Here is a 16,119-nt window from a genome sequence, read left to right as displayed (position 1 = left end):
AAACCAGGCGGAAGAAGTGCTGCATGATTTATTCAAATATGATCAATAACTTTATTCTTTAAGAACGATACAAAAACATTTCAGGGAAAATGCAACAACAGCAGAGTTTTAATATTACACATACATAATAATATAATATAACAATAACCTCATTTCAGACTCATGATTGATGAAAATCGTTGGTATTTTTCAGGGTGATGATCTATGGCAGTTTGTAACAAGCACAAATGAAAGAAAAGCAATTGAGAAACAGGTTCACACACCCACTGAAGTGTGTTCGTACAGATTCCTAACATTGTTAACAGCATGGATGGTGGTTATTGTTAAGGCACGAGCAGGACAGCTCAAAGGCAGTGGCTTTCAAACAGTAAACATACGGCGAGCAGCATCAGTCAGACGGCAGTGCAGAGAACAGATGATTTGAGGGAAACTCAGAGCAGGATAGCAGTTTGGTAGAGGAGTCTTAAACACACACACACACACACTCTCAGTCCAGCAGCCCCTGAAAGATCAGCCTGACACACTTCCTGTGGCGAGCGAGCGGCCGCATGCAGAAGGGACAGGCGGGGAAGAAGCCGTGAGCTCCGTGAGGCAGCACCAGTTTGCTCCAGAAGGCGGCGGTCCGCTCTGAACACACATGTCCGCAGGGGTTGAACGCGTGTGTGGGAGGAGCGCTGTCCAGACAGAAGCCAGACTCTCGGCCCAGCTTCAGTGGCACGTACAGGCTGCGCGTGCGGCACAGCGGACACTCGCGCTCCCCCTCACACAGCGGCTCCTGCTCCAGCTCCTCTTCATCTTCCTCGGTGGAGCCCTCTTTGGTGAGCCGGCGCCGGCCCCTCCAGGCGTGGTATCCGTGCACGTGTCCGCAGTGCAGGTAGGCCCAGGGCTGGTCGTCGTGGGTGGAGCCGGTGAAGGAGCGGTCCAGGCTGGGGAAGGCAAGGGTGTGGAGGCCCACGGGACACTGCGGCCGAGCCGCGTTCAGCTCCCGCCGCAGCACCTCCAGGTGTTTGGGGGTCGGCGTGCAGGACAGACCCTCCGCCGAGCGCCACAGCAGAGTCGCGCCGCACAGATCGATTAAAGTGCCGTCCACCAGCTCGTGAGACTCAGTCTCAACCTACAGAGAGAGAGAGAAACAGAATGACAAGACTGATCACTTTACTATCGCTCAAACATACTGACTGGACCAAACCCTGTGTAACCTTGAGCCATTTTTGTGTGAGCCCTAAATATATGACAATCGATATAATATTAGTTCATATTATTAAATATTAATGGAGCAATTAAATGCATTCTTATTGATTCTTTGTATTGAATATCTTTTGACAAATTTACATTGATATGAAAAAATAAATAATAATATACATTTAATCTGAGAATGCATTTACATAATGTCTATAAATATATAAAGGTATAAAAAAAGATTTTATTACATTAATTTTAATATATTTAATTTATTCTATACAATTATTTTAGAGCTGAAAATGTTTTAGCTATATAGCATTTGGAACTGACCCAAGGGAAAACAGCCAATTCTGTTATTCATGTGAGAAGGATAATCATAAAATGGTCAGACATCAGGTCTGGTTTATATAACCATCAGAAGTCTCCTGCCCTGGAGTCGTCGAAATGTGCCTCTGCACTGACTGTAAGCGTCCACTAGAGGCCGCTCTCACCCACACGACTCCTTCACAAACACGAGCGTCAGTCAGTGCAGAGCGACAGAATGCAACAAACCACATCCACTCTTTAGAGAGCACACAACATGCACCTCAGGTCTGCAGTCTCAGCCAGGACACACAAATCCGGCCCACATCGCCAAAACACACTGCTAACACCAATATACACACAGCAGTTTACACAGGTGTGCTATCAGAACTGCTACATTTCCACAGTTCACAGCACAAAAGTAAACTTAACATGACAGATTAATTAAAAGCTGAATCTCAGGAAAATGGATGTGGGTTTTATATATATAAATAATGCTCCTATATAAGCAGGATTATTACAGCTAACAAACTTAAAAGAATGGAAAAAAAGTTGTTACTTAAAATAAAATGAAAATACTTTATTAAAAGTAAACTTAAAAAAATATATATTTTATTTTGGCTAGTTGCTAAGAAAACACTTCTTGTTTTCTCAAAACGTGAAGTACTAAAATAGGTAAAAAAAAAAAAAAAACTAGACATATTAGAATACATTAAAAAAAATAGGGATGCATGATTTTGGATTTTGCTGATATGCGACATTTGTGGATGTCTAAAGTGGTTTTTGTAAAAAATAAAATAAAATAACATTCATTAATAAATAAGTATATTTAAACGTATTTAATTTACAAGTGTCATGAAAATGAAATTAAAAACAATGAATAATTTAGACACAAGTCTTACTTGATCTACATTTCTCTTTTTTAACTTATGAAATGAAAATATATATATATATAAACATAAAACATAATTAAAATTATGAACTTTAACTGAAACTTTAACAATTAAAAACAATAAAATCTAATCAACAAAAACTACAATAGTATATAAATATACTACAGTAACAATGAATATATATATCAATTATTTCAGTTCATTGTCAATGCAGCATTTCTCATTTATTTTAACTAAAACTAATAAAGAAAAATGTATATGAAATTGAAAACAATGTAAAACAAATTAAATCCGATCAACAAAAACTACACTAGTATATCAATGATACCAACATAACAATGGCTGTTTTAACTAAAACATTCCTTCTTTCAGGTTTTCGATCTAATAATGATTTATTCCTGAGATTCAATTTCAAATAAGACACTTTTATGAGATATACAACTCCGCTCAACAGAAATTGAGAAACCCTTTTCTGAGAGGAAATGGCTTAAAGATTTTCAGATTTGCAGTTGTTTACCAGCGACCGTCATTTCATAACCTCTCATTCTCACAAACTGTGCATCCAGTAAAAAAAGCTGCATGGTGAGGTTACGGACAGGACTTCTGACACCATGGAGACCAGATCTGAACAACACAACAAACTGCGCAGTTGGGCGGGAGTCATATCTCGCACAACACACACACAAACACACACAAACACACCAGCTATGTGCTGATTCAGTGCCTGATTGAAAAGATACACAAATATACAAATTCTTCTTCACACTGCAAACTGTGTGTGTGATTCCAGATAAGTACAGTGGGAATTCTCAAGCACTAAACTGAGTATTTACCAACACATGATCGGAGTTGTCATGGTGAAGCTGGGAAACAAGGAAATGTCACCCGAATGTTTATCTGAGCTTTACAGAGATGTCGCTATGGTCGAGTTTTGACCTCGTTCTGGATGGTTTCATCAAGCCTCAGTCATTCTTCAGTCTAATTTGGGTTGTCTGTTTAATGACAGGTCTATCAAAGACAGCCGTATGTCAGTTCTCACCAGTTTGCCGGGTTTCTGAGCGGAGCGGGTCTCTCGGAGCGTGAAGACGTTTCCACAGACTGAGATCTCTCTCCAGGCGCTCGGTTTGGACTCGCAGGTGAAGCCGTGCCGCGGTCGCATCACTAATATACCGTTGGTGGTCAGGCCGTCCATCTGGCTGTCAGCACACCACCATTTCGCCGCTTTCTCCTGAGGACAGAGGGAAAACTGTTCATTCACTTGTTGATTCATCAATTCACTGATTTATTCATTCACTCAATTCGTTTACTGATTCATTCTTTTTTCTATTTGTTTTTCTCACCATATTTACAAGTTAATTTCTTTCCGAAAATAAATTTTTTCTTCACCAATTCATTGGTTCGCTCACTTAATTCTCCAATTCATTCATTCACTCTCTTCATTCACTGATTCATTCGTTCACCCACTTCATTCCCATTTTATCCGTTCACTTCATTCATCGATTCATGAATTTGCTCACTTCATCACCATTTCATCCGTTCACTCACTTCGAATCGATTCATTCATTCACTCTCTTCATTCACCGATTCATTCGTTCGCTCACATCATCACCATTTCATCCGTTCACTCACTTCAAATCGATTAATTCGTTTTCTCACTTCAGCAGTGATTCATTCATTCACTCACTGCATTCACAGATTCATTCGTTTGCTCACTTCATCACCATTTCATCCGTTCACTCACTTCATTCACCGATTCATTCATTCGCTCACTTCAGCACCGATTCATTCATTCACTCTCTTCATTCACTGATTCATTCTTTCACTCACTTCATTCACCAATTCATTCATTCGCTCACTTCAGCACCGATTCATTCATTCACTCTCTTCATTCACCGATTCATTCATTCACTCTCTTCATTCACCGATTCATTCATTCACTCTCTTCATTCACCAATTCATTCATTCGCTCACTTCAGCACCGATTCATTCATTCACTCTCTTCATTCACCGATTCATTCATTCACTCTCTTCATTCACCGATTCATTCATTCACTCTCTTCATTCACCAATTCATTCATTCGCTCACTTCAGCAACGATTCATTCATTCGCTCACTTCATTCACTGATTCATTCTTTCACTCACTTCAGCACCGATTCATTTGTTCGCTCACTTCATTCACCGATTTGTTTGTTCACTCACTTCATCACCATTTCATCCGTTCACTCCCTTCATTCACTGATTCATCCGTTCGCTCACTTCATTCACCAGTTTATTCATTCAGTTTCTTCATTCACCATTTCATTCGTTTGCCCAATTTATCACCATTTCATTCATCCGCTCACTTCATTACCAATTCATTCATTTGCTCACTTTGTCCACTGAATCATTCTATCACTCACTGTGGTCACCAGTTCATTTATTCGCTCAATTCATTCATCAGTTAATTATTCTGCTAACTCTGTTCACCAATTTATGTGTGTTTACCAGTTCATGTGTTTACACTTCACACAGTTAATTCTCATATTCATTAATTTCTTAAATTTACTCACTCACTCACACAGACTTCTATTCACCTGTTTGGGGTCAGTTAGATTTTTATTTTAAATAAATGAATACTTTTATTCATTATCATTAATTTGTTAACTTGTTCATTAGGATATCAATTTCTGTTTCAAATAAATGCAGTTTTTTTTAACTTTCTATTCATGAAAATATCCTGGAAAAAATGATCATATATATAGTTTTTTTATATAATATAATATATGAAGCAGCACAACTGTTTTCAGCACTGACTATAATCAGAAATGTGTCCTGAGCAGCAAATCGTCATATCAGAATGATTTCTGAAGGATCACGTAGTAAATTAGATTTTAAATAACATAAAAAAGTTCTTTTAAATTAGAATAATGTTTTACAATATTTGAATTTTTACTATGTTTTTGACCAAATAAATGCAGCTTTGGTGAGCAGAAGAGACTCAAACTCCGAAATGGTAGTGTAGTTCATTCGCGTCATGAATTAGTTCACTCACTCACTCACTCACTCACTCACTTGTTCACTTTCAGCCTCTCCAGGATGAGTGATAGTGGACAGATGAACACATGAAAGCATCGTGGAACGGATGGATGGATGGATGAGTATGAAAGACTGTTAGAGAGGACAGAGATTGTATTGGAGGAGTGTGTTTGACCCACCCCCAGGAAGATGCTTTTGGACGAGTCGAAGCCGGCGGCGTAGATGCGTGCGGTGTAGGGCGGCGCTCTCTGACACACGATCCGACACGCGAATCGCGATATAGTGCTCTGAGACGACAGCGTGTCGCTTTTGCTGTGAGAACCAGGCAGCGTTTCCATCACCACGAAATCAATGGGGCTTTCAGTGGACCGGCCGATCTGCAAAACAAAGACAGTTTTATAGGGTTTACGCAATGATGTAGGGGAAATTGGCTTGAAATTGAATGTTTGTATGTGGGTATGAATTGCACCAGTAACTGTGTAACTGTAAAAGCTTGGCATGCTAGTGACTCTTTAGCTCCGCCCATGACACGCCTCCCAGAGCTTGGCTTTTTTTTTTTTTGAGATAAGCATAATGCTGTTTCTTTCTTTTATTATGATAAAACTTAAGACTCTTCAGAGATATGAAGGAGCATGCAGTACTAGATCACAGTCTCAGACCTGCCAACCTTGGACATTTTTTTGAGGACCATCAGTGTAACGGGACGGGTGTAGGGTTTGAAGGGAGGGAGGGGGTGTAATATATCCCTAGATAGCTACATTATCACTCAAAGGTCTTTTTTCAATCATAATTGCACAATGTGCAGAATGCATGGTTTATTAGCTCTGATGAGCGAAGGCACAGTCACTGCTCATGATTCGTTGTGAGGAACTGTTGTGGGGCATGGACTCTCTTAGGTCTGCTGCTCTCCCTCCCTATCAGTGTACCCATCTGATGTCATGGGGTTTTTTTAGCTGTAAAGCACGCATGCACACAGACACACACACACACACACACACACACCTCTAGGTAACAAAATTTTTCCCATCCTGCCATAATCTGCTTTAATAATAACAATGAATGTGAATAAAAAGTCACGTTTAACACTTCGCGACACATGGTCACTGAACATAGTTTAGAGTGACAAATCATACCAGCGCACTTTTTTTTCGCTATGCAAAATCCGTACACGTTGGCATGTACGCATCCAAAAAATCTGTATAGAATTCAAACACAGTTACCTGAAGAAACATAAACATACCTGAAACATGTCGGTGGTGCTGTCGTGCGTGTACTCTACGACTACCGTCTGCGCCCTGGACAGAGTATACGACACGCTGTGCTGGTTTTTGTTGCTGATGGCCTGCAGAAACACCACATGCACACCAGAACCTTTGTCAAGAATATCTCGGTTCATAATATTTACATCAGTCAAATCAGCATACAGTTCATTTATCAAATTCAGACATGCAGGAGTAACAGATGACAATGAAATGTGAGGGTGTAGTCACACTGGATAAATGTGTTGCATGCTACACATGCTATAGATGCACATTCACCGGCAGCGAAGAATGATAAGAAAAACAGCTCACATTTAAACACTCGGCTTGTGCAGAAGCCCTTAAAAATTCAATGTGACACATAAATGAGCAATAAAGGCTTTTAAAGATGCTTAAAAATGATTATCGGGGGAAATGGGTGTGTACCTTGGCGGTCTGTGGACTGCATGTGCTGTGGACGGTGCTGGGTTTGACTCCATTGGCTTTGGGTCTCTTAAACAGAGCGAAACGACTCCTTCTTCTGTCCCGTTCTCCATTCGGTAGGGAACCATTGTAGCTGTGGAGATAAACCGTTTGTTCACAAGGCTGCATTGGCAAGATTAACTAAGCATAAATGCAAATCTGTTTGAGAAAGAGGAGTGATTCTTACCCAAGGATGATGAGCTCTCCGTATTTGATGGGTTTAGAAGAGCTCAGTAGGTCCTGTTCAGGAGACAACATCACTTCGGTCTTCAGCTCAAACACTTCCTCCGAAATATATCTCGAGCTTCTCTTCTTAATCTTGCTTCCTCAATGAACCACCATCACGTTCTCACCATAAGACATCTGCAAGTGTAAACACATCAAAAGTAGGTTACACTAATGACTAAGCGACAGATGCCTCTGATCACGTCTGTGATTCACCATTTACTTTGTTCTCCTCCATCCATACGCCTGTGAAATTAGCACAAAATCTGAAGCCTCGGATGTTAGTCTTGTTCATATTCACACCTGTAGGGCGGCGCCACTGAGACTATAGTGCAAAAATAAATAAATACATAAAAATAAAACACGACAAATAAATGGTAAATTAAATTTACCAGAAAAGACACATTCGATAACAGTTATGATGTCTGTGAAATAAGAAGGAGGGGATCTACAAATAACACTGAGAAGGTTTCACTTCCTCTCAGTGTGGGTTGGCATCAGTACTGTTTTGAATTGTCAGGGTCAAGCGGTCACAAAAATTTGGCGCTGATACGCGATAAAACCACAATATAAAAACAGCAGACGACAGACATCCCTGTTTCCGTCGCGAAAACATCAAGGACTCTTGTAACCACAAATGACAGCGCTTTAATCTCTCGTATGCACCAACGAAGATAAACAAGTGCCAGACGAAAAACACACATACATATAAATGCAAATCAAGGAACAGATAAACGTGCAAGCATCCGTGCAAACATAACGAGAAAACAATCATAAATAAATGTGTAAAGCAACACATAATTAACACAAGTTCCAAGCAACAAACAAAACAAAACAAAAACATGCACAACAACACATAAGCACAAACAAACACAAGGTGAATGCAACAAGCAAAACAAACATAAACAGAAGTGCAACAAAGCTACATACAAAACATGAAAAAGTGTAAATCAACGAACAAAAACCAGCACAACTTAATAATGTGCAACAAACAAAAGAAATGATTAACATAAAAATACATAAAGCAGCAAATATACACATGGACTAATAAAACAAAATGCAAATCTAAACCCACCAATACACACCAACACAACTCAAGAAAGTGCAAAGCAACAAACGAAACAAGAAACAAATATAAAGCAGCAACAAACAAACCAGCATGAAGACAACTGCAAAATAACAAACAATTACAAATCAACAACTGTGAATAAGCAAAAACACACGGACAAATCAACAGACAAAATAATCGTACACAAATACAAGAAGTAAACAACAAACTAACATGAACAAAATATAATTCTTATATAACTTCTTATCCTGAGTACTGCATGCAGCAGTGTAATGCACTTTTTTTTAGCAGCTGAATACCTAACAACACACCTGTGTGGAGATGTGCAGAGCTCCTGCCTTCACCCAGCTGCGCTCTTTCCTGTAGGTCTGTATGAATTACCCAGAGAGAGCTCTCTTAAACAGGATGGATATCTGATCCGGGCTTAAAGCACTTAATCATCTGTCTGACAGAACGACTCTGACATAGGTACTGTGAATAAACTCCTCACCTCATTCCTGCCTGACACACACACATACACAGACACTAACTAAACCACACAAATCTAGATATGTCTCTTAAGGACAGATACTGTCAGCCCTAAGGGCAGTGTGTGTGTGTGTGTGTGTGTGTGTGTCACACCCGGCCTCGTCCCTGTATCCATGCCAGACATCTGCTCAGAATACAGAAGACATTTGCACTCTTGCCAGCCGGCTACAACACAGCACAACGTTTCCACAGCAACCCAGTATACACTGGGTGATGCAGGGCACACACCTCTGAGTTTGTGCTCTTTGAAGAGTGCGAGGGGACGTTTGCTCATGATGAACTGTGATTTATGAGCACATTCTGAGGATCCAAACACACACACATGCACATAGAAGCGTGCATGCTTCGCTCAGATTTCTGGGGTCGTGAAACATAATGGTTAAAGATACACATAGTTGCTAGGGTGTTACATTATCATCCAACACGTGAAAATCACAGGCCTGATCACTTATAAAAGTAATTGCATTTTCATTATACAGTATTTAGTACTAAAATGTTGTTGCAATCAATTCAAATGTCATATCAACTCATAATAAACAGAATGCACATGCACACAGTGCAGCATATATGCATATGTAATAATATATATGTACTATTCCCAGGAAATTACATATATGTGCATGAAAATTAACTCTTTAAACTTTAAACAAAATTTATCTAAACACTAGTGTAAATGTTTTTTTTTTCTGTGAAACGCTGACTTAAAGTTACTTAAATATAAATGTTTTGTCTAAAATTTACTAACAATAGTCACAGACAACTCTCTTTTTGCACACTTCTTTCCTATAGTGTCTCTCATACTAATATTCCTGCCGGCCGATTGATTCATGAATATTAATCACTTTGTCTCCGTTCGACCAAAGTGACTGGCTGGAATCAAAATGTGAACAGTGCAAGGTGAGCATTTATCCAATAGTATTACTGCTTGTGCGTTTAGCCCCGCCCATTTTTAATCAACCAGCTAGCAGTGGCTTCTGCTTGGTTATTTTGTGTATTTGGTGTAATGAAATGTTATGTGGTTTAAGGTAAACAAAAAAAAAACAACAACAAAAAAAAAAACACACGTATTTTCCACATACTGTACATTATTGTTTCTCAACTATGCTTTCTGAAACCAGTCGATTTTTACAAAGCTCATCGTTCTTAAAAGCTTGGTGGCTCTGATTAGCAAGCTATCCAGTGCATTATGATTGGAAGAAACCCATTTCAAACGAGGGATGTTTAGCATCCAATGGGGACATAATCAGAGATTATAATGACTTTCACTGTCTTTTTTTGCGTTGCGTGACTGTCCTTGCAAAGTTGGAATTGCCCCACTTTATAGAAACAGCCTTTGTGTCGTCATCTCTCCCAGGTTCAGGAAACAGTCCTCCGTTAAATGCACTGCACACATCTGAATATTTGGTTTAACTGTTCTGGAACAGTGTTGTAAATATAACTTAACCACTGATGTCTAGTTGTTTCCTCTTTGGGAAGACCAAACAAAGTATTTGCACTTTCGTCTCCACAACATCGCAGCTGTGGCAACAGCAAGAATCAAACTTCTGCCTTCTTTCTTTGCGTGAACGTTTAGCCGGTGTTATGCAAATCTTCCCACACAGTGATGTAGACATGTGGGGGCGTGTTTAAATGAGGCGTTTTAGGAGGGTGAGGACGAGTCTTAACTTTAATAAAGAACATCTCTTTGGGTTTGAGACTTTAGTCTTTGCAACTTTAGGGAACGTATCTCTTCACAAACAGCTTGTAACACTCCGAAGAGAAAGGAAAGCTAACCCCTTTAATTTTAAAGCATTCGTTTTACGCAAACGACCACAGATATTTTCCTCACACTGTGCACAGTTAAGCAAAACAAACTTCTTCAATTCAACTATTGTCCCTCAAGACACTATTTGAGGAATAATAGTTACATTTATGAAGTGAATGAAGTAATATCTAAAAGTGAGAGGGACAAAACCCCAATTATATAGCAAACACACACGGCTAATAGCAGCTGAAGCTCTGATGGTCAGATCTGACAGAGCTGGCCGTGTGAGTCGTTTCCTCCTGCTCCAGAGGGAAGGTGGCTCCACACAGAGCTTCATTCACCCCACGTCTGACTCTGAAAGCCCCTCACTGGGCTCTCAGCTCTGGATGGACCCACGAGTCAAAGAGTGACTTCACTGTCAGACAACAAAGGATCTTTCATGACACACACTATCCACACACACTTACACAACCTGAGATTGAGAGCACGCTCCGCTCAGACAGAGCTGGAGTTCAGTTCATCTATTGTATGTGTAAGAGAGACGGTTAGACTCGACGGTTTGTTTGCTTAAGCATGGCATTTGAGCAATGCAATGGAGAGAAGTCTATGTTTTGATTAATCTGCCAAGGCTTATTATCTCAGATTTACATAGAAATGTAAATGTAAAGTCAGTTAGTGTTGTAGTGTTTCAGACTCTTTAAGGATCTAATGCAAATATAAATCCAAATATTCAGGAAATCCCAGCACTGATTCTGTTTGAATGATTTCTTATTTATTCACATGTTCTAAAATCATAAACAAATTAGACTTTTTTTATTTCACAATCATCTCTCAATTGCACAGCACATTTTTATCAATGTCAGGTTTTGCAGGAAAATACGTTTTCAGGATAGACAGAAAATGGACAGAGAAACAGCAGCCATAGAAGTTTTTACATTTGTCCTTCCTTTTTTTTACATTATCATTGCTGTGCATTAATGAATTTGAACATTTGACCCAGTGCATCCTGGTCTGTCAATTTAGTGCATAATATCTTCTGCAGAGAGCAGCTTTAATCTCAGCCGAGTCCGCATTGACTATGAACAGTGTTCAACATACAAACAGAGTTAAACATACAAAGGAATTTGATGAATATGGAGTAATTAACAGAAAATAAATCCTAAAATTCAAAAGGAGAGAGCCCAATGGATCCAGAGATCAGCTAAAGACAGAGATAAGTGTGAGAAAGAGAAGAAAGACATGAGATCAGAGGAGAACAAAAACAGCGGAGGGACAGTGTGAGTGTGTGTGTGTGTGTGTGTGAAAAATAATGTCATTATTTTTAGGATTTTGCATTTCATTGGTGACATTTCTTAAGCAAATTAAGCGATTTTTTAACATAAACAAACCCTTTTTTGTAGTGTTTCAGTTTAATTATTATTATTAGCTTAATTTTCATTAAGATGTTTGTTATGCATTTCAGCAGGTGTGTGTTTGCACTAAATAACAGAATGATGTAGCCCATGCTGACAAAAAATTATTTAGTGGGACTTTTTTTCAATGAAGCATGTAAAATGTCATTATTCAACTCAAAAACTGGACACTGAAAGCACACGTGCAAGCTATTTTCATTATTCAACAGAGAAAGTGACATGAATTTAAAACATTTAACATAACTTGATAAGATGCATTTTTGTTATAATAGGTGTGTTTGCATTTTACATTTACATGTCATCTGCTAAATGACTGAATGGAAATGTTTGCATTCATTTTAGGAGAACAAATGGGCAAACGGACAAGCATTGCTATATGAACTAAACTGAATAATGAAAACAATTCAATATAAAACATTTCTAGTTTAATTATGTAATTTTACTACAGCGATTTTTTTCTATTATAAACTTTTTTTCTTCTTCAAAAGTTTAAAGTGTTTATTGATTTATTTATTGATGACATTAGTGGCTAATACCAAGTTATCACAGTTTTTTTTTTTTTTTTACTTTTGTAATGCTCATTTTCTCATCGTCAGATGATTTTAAGATGGTTTTGTAACCTCAAACACGACAGATTAAACCCCCCCACGCGGGAGCGAGCCTGTGGAAGAGGGATCGAGCCTCCTCGGACGGACACTGAGGAACATTATGCGCTTTTTTATATAAACCTAATATATACTTTCGCAGCATTCAAAGCTGAGCGCATCCGGAGTTAAAGCTGTCAAGTCAATGTCAAAAACGCTGACAGCTGTCAATCAATCAACGCTGCTGATCAATTCCGATTTAACGACAACCAAAGCATACACTCTCACAACAAAGAAACAAGAACTAAAAAAAAAAGAAAGAAAAACTATATATATAGCTATAAAAAATAAAAAAAATAAAACAGGCACTATATGTAACGATTTTTTCATTTGAATCATAGGTTAATTAACATTCAGTATCTATATAAAGTCTGTATTTATTTCGTAGACTAACAGAAGTTTTCGAATTTATTTTAGTTTGGCTAATTAATTACTGCGGAGTTCAATGCATTTTGCAAACTTCTTGCAATCGTTTGCATAATAGATATAAACCAAAATTAAATGTGCCTTGCAGTGCTTTAATTTCCATTCACTAAAGGTTACCTCTTATAAGCTTACCTCTAATAAGACTTTTTAGTGTGGCTTCTCAGATATGCGCCAAACTAAAGAAACTCCGGGAGGACTGGGTTAGTAGCTGTCGGAAATAAATGACAACAATCGTTCTGTTTGTCGGATAAAATGCCAAAAATAATCACGTCAGGCGTGAGGCAGGATGTCCCCAGCAGTCTCCGTGCACAGTGACAGATCTCCAGAATCATACCGAGTCTGCCTACGAAGCGTGAGAGCTGACGTCACAGAGCGCACCGCGGCGGATTATGGGTAATGTAGTCAATCCCATTAGTCTTTCACCATCTCCACTTTACTTTTGTTTTTGTTACAGGAAATATCTCATTTTATAACTAACCTATTTAGCAACTTAGATATCTATGTCAGTAACTTTACATCTTCACCATTTAAATTAACAGTACAGAATAGAATGGAATATGCTATATAGGCTATATATAGCACAGCGCAAAATAACAAAGTTAGAATAGAATAGAATAGAATAGAATAGAATAGAATAGAATAGAATAGAATAGAATAGAACAGAAGGGAATAGAATAGAATAGAATAGAATAGAAGGGAATGTGGCATATAACAGCATGGTGAGATATAAAAACGATAGCATAACAGAATAGAACATAATGTAACACTGAGATAAACTGACTAGATTAGAACATGATATCAAAATAGAATAGAATAGAATTTAAATTAGACTATATTAGAAGAAACAGGCTAGTTTAGATCATATAGCGAAATAATAGTATGGAATGGAATACAATACAAAAGTATGTGGCATATAATAGGCTGTATGGCATAATTTAATAAAGTATAATCAGACTAGATTAGATTAGAAGAAACAGACTAGTTAAGGACACTTAATATCAGATTAAAATATAATATAATAGAATAAAATTAAACACAATAGATAAAAAAAAAACATATATCAAAATAGAACAGAATAGATCTCAGTATCTGGTGATAAAATCCCAGGGTGACATCATTGTTTCTCGGTCCGACAGCATCTCATAAGTGCGTGTTTGACGAAGCGAGTGTTTGTCATGCAGTGATAGGGTGTCATTGTGGTGTGTTGAATCGACACAGGTGTAGTCATGGGTGTAGTCCACACAAACACAAACAGGGAAAGCCATGCGTTTACTCACACAGTTTAACCTTTAGTCTCTCTTCAGACCAAACAATCCCCAAATTACCCTTTAAAGTGAGTCAGATTCCAACACACAGCAACAGCATTCAAACACTTCCTTCATCCGTCCGCTGTAGGCAAAGCCTGGCAGAGGTGATAATCTGCATCTGTTCTGTTTCATATCCGTCTGTCTGTCTGTCTGTCTGCCTGCCCAGCCCACCCCTCACTCCGTCTCTCTCTGTCTCTCTCTCTCTCTCTCTCTCTCTCTCTCTCTCTCAGAGCACATTACGCCCCGGAGACATTTTTTTTTCACCAGATGTTCCTCTAAAGGAAGTACTTCAGCATGGGTTTGTTGCCACAGTTGCAACTCAACACACAGCAACATAGCAACCGTCCCTCACCGACTGCCCTGAACTTCAATGGGTGCGCGCCGCCCTCTCTGCCTCGGCCTTACATAATGAAAATGTTATGCTAACGCAAGGCAAATATTAAGTTACCCCAGCTGCCAAGGGCTTGTTGTCATGCTCTCATGGAGACAGTTGCCATGAGTATGAGTGTGTTTACACTGTGTTTTAAATACCCTGAACTTGGACTGGGGAGGGAAACAAAAGGACTGCTTGGCCGGAGTCCTGATGTCTGAGTGTGTGTGTGTGTGTGTGTGTGTGCTATAGCTGGGCGTAGGAGATAGAAAAGCGAGATATTGCATTAGAAGTCTTTGTCTGTGTAACACATTGGATTGTTGTCTTCTCGAGTCTATGGATCTCAAACCGGTCGTGCACCATAGGCACAGAACAGTGAACCATGACACAGCAGAGCTTTATGATTTATTTTAAAACTCTTTACAAAGGGACTCAAATCAAACTGACACGCTTTTTAAACATGAATGAGGCAACAGGTTGCTGGTAACAGACGCAGTAAGGAGACGTTTGGAGATCAGTTTGCTTTGAGAGTCTTTTGGTTGATGTAGGTCATGCAGAGAGAACATTGTGTACTTTGTGGTTATAAAAACATATTTTGTTTACTATTTTTAAAATTTTATTTTATATAAAAGTAGACATATAGACAGACAGACAGACGGATGGACAGACAGAAGACAGAGACAGATAAATATATAGATTAGGTGTTTAGTGTTAAATGAATGCAGAAACTAGAACATTGCTCTTTACTGCCCCCTGCTGTATATAAACTCACAACACAACTCGTCTTGGTGTCTGTTCTGTTGTTGTGCTGCCTTTACCTTTATTTACACAGACAACTTATCAGTGCTTTGAACATCAAAACAGGCAAAATATGAGTTTCTTTGGGAGTCACTGTGTGAAGTGGCACTGTGTTCAGTCCAAGGTCCTCCTTCGGTATAAATGAGTTACAGAGCGGAATATTTTATAGCTCAGTGGAACGAACTTCTGTCTCAAACCCTTTCCTTCCATTTCCTCGGGCTTCTCTCTAAATTAGTTTATGTTCACAAATTTGACTCTTACGCAACCGTAGGCTGGAATTACCAGTCTACAGATGGTTTAAATTCGCATTATTTATATCTCATCATCTTAGTAATATGTAATGGCCATGTGGAATCAGTCTGCTGTATTCATGTATCATGAGATATTAAATGTTTATGACTACACGTCTAGAGTTAAACACATTAAACGGTGATTGCTCAGAAGCTGCTTTTTCACAGACTGAGAGACTTTATGGAGTTCT

General features: G+C 38.8%; 1 protein-coding gene across 7 annotated transcripts; it reads right to left on the bottom strand.

Moving 5' to 3' along the window:
* Window positions 1-14: 14 nt before the first annotated feature.
* Window positions 15-14,648, bottom strand: LOC128019614 (E3 ubiquitin-protein ligase pellino homolog 1). 7 transcript variants are annotated; one of them, XM_052605709.1, is made up of 7 exons: window positions 14,489-14,648; window positions 7,303-7,478; window positions 7,080-7,209; window positions 6,635-6,736; window positions 5,574-5,771; window positions 3,418-3,606; window positions 15-1,114 (listed from the first exon to the last, which is right to left on the bottom strand). In XM_052605709.1, exons 2-7 carry the CDS (start codon window positions 7,371-7,373, stop codon window positions 488-490), a joined length of 1,317 nt encoding a protein of 438 aa, XP_052461669.1. In that variant the 5' UTR covers window positions 7,374-7,478; window positions 14,489-14,648; the 3' UTR covers window positions 15-487. The 7 variants fall into 7 exon arrangements, with proteins under 7 accessions (XP_052461669.1, XP_052461654.1, XP_052461663.1 ...); XM_052605694.1 differs by having other exon boundaries at window positions 14,441-14,636; XM_052605703.1 differs by lacking the exon at window positions 14,489-14,648 and adding an exon at window positions 13,296-13,607.
* Window positions 14,649-16,119: the final 1,471 nt, after the last annotated feature.

The sequence above is a fragment of the Carassius gibelio genome, chromosome A1, assembly GCF_023724105.1.
Source record: "Carassius gibelio isolate Cgi1373 ecotype wild population from Czech Republic chromosome A1, carGib1.2-hapl.c, whole genome shotgun sequence".
Classification (NCBI taxonomy): Eukaryota; Metazoa; Chordata; class Actinopteri; order Cypriniformes; family Cyprinidae; genus Carassius; species Carassius gibelio.
The sequence above is the reverse complement of the archived record's forward strand: the minus strand, read 5'-3'. Positions and strand labels throughout refer to the sequence as shown.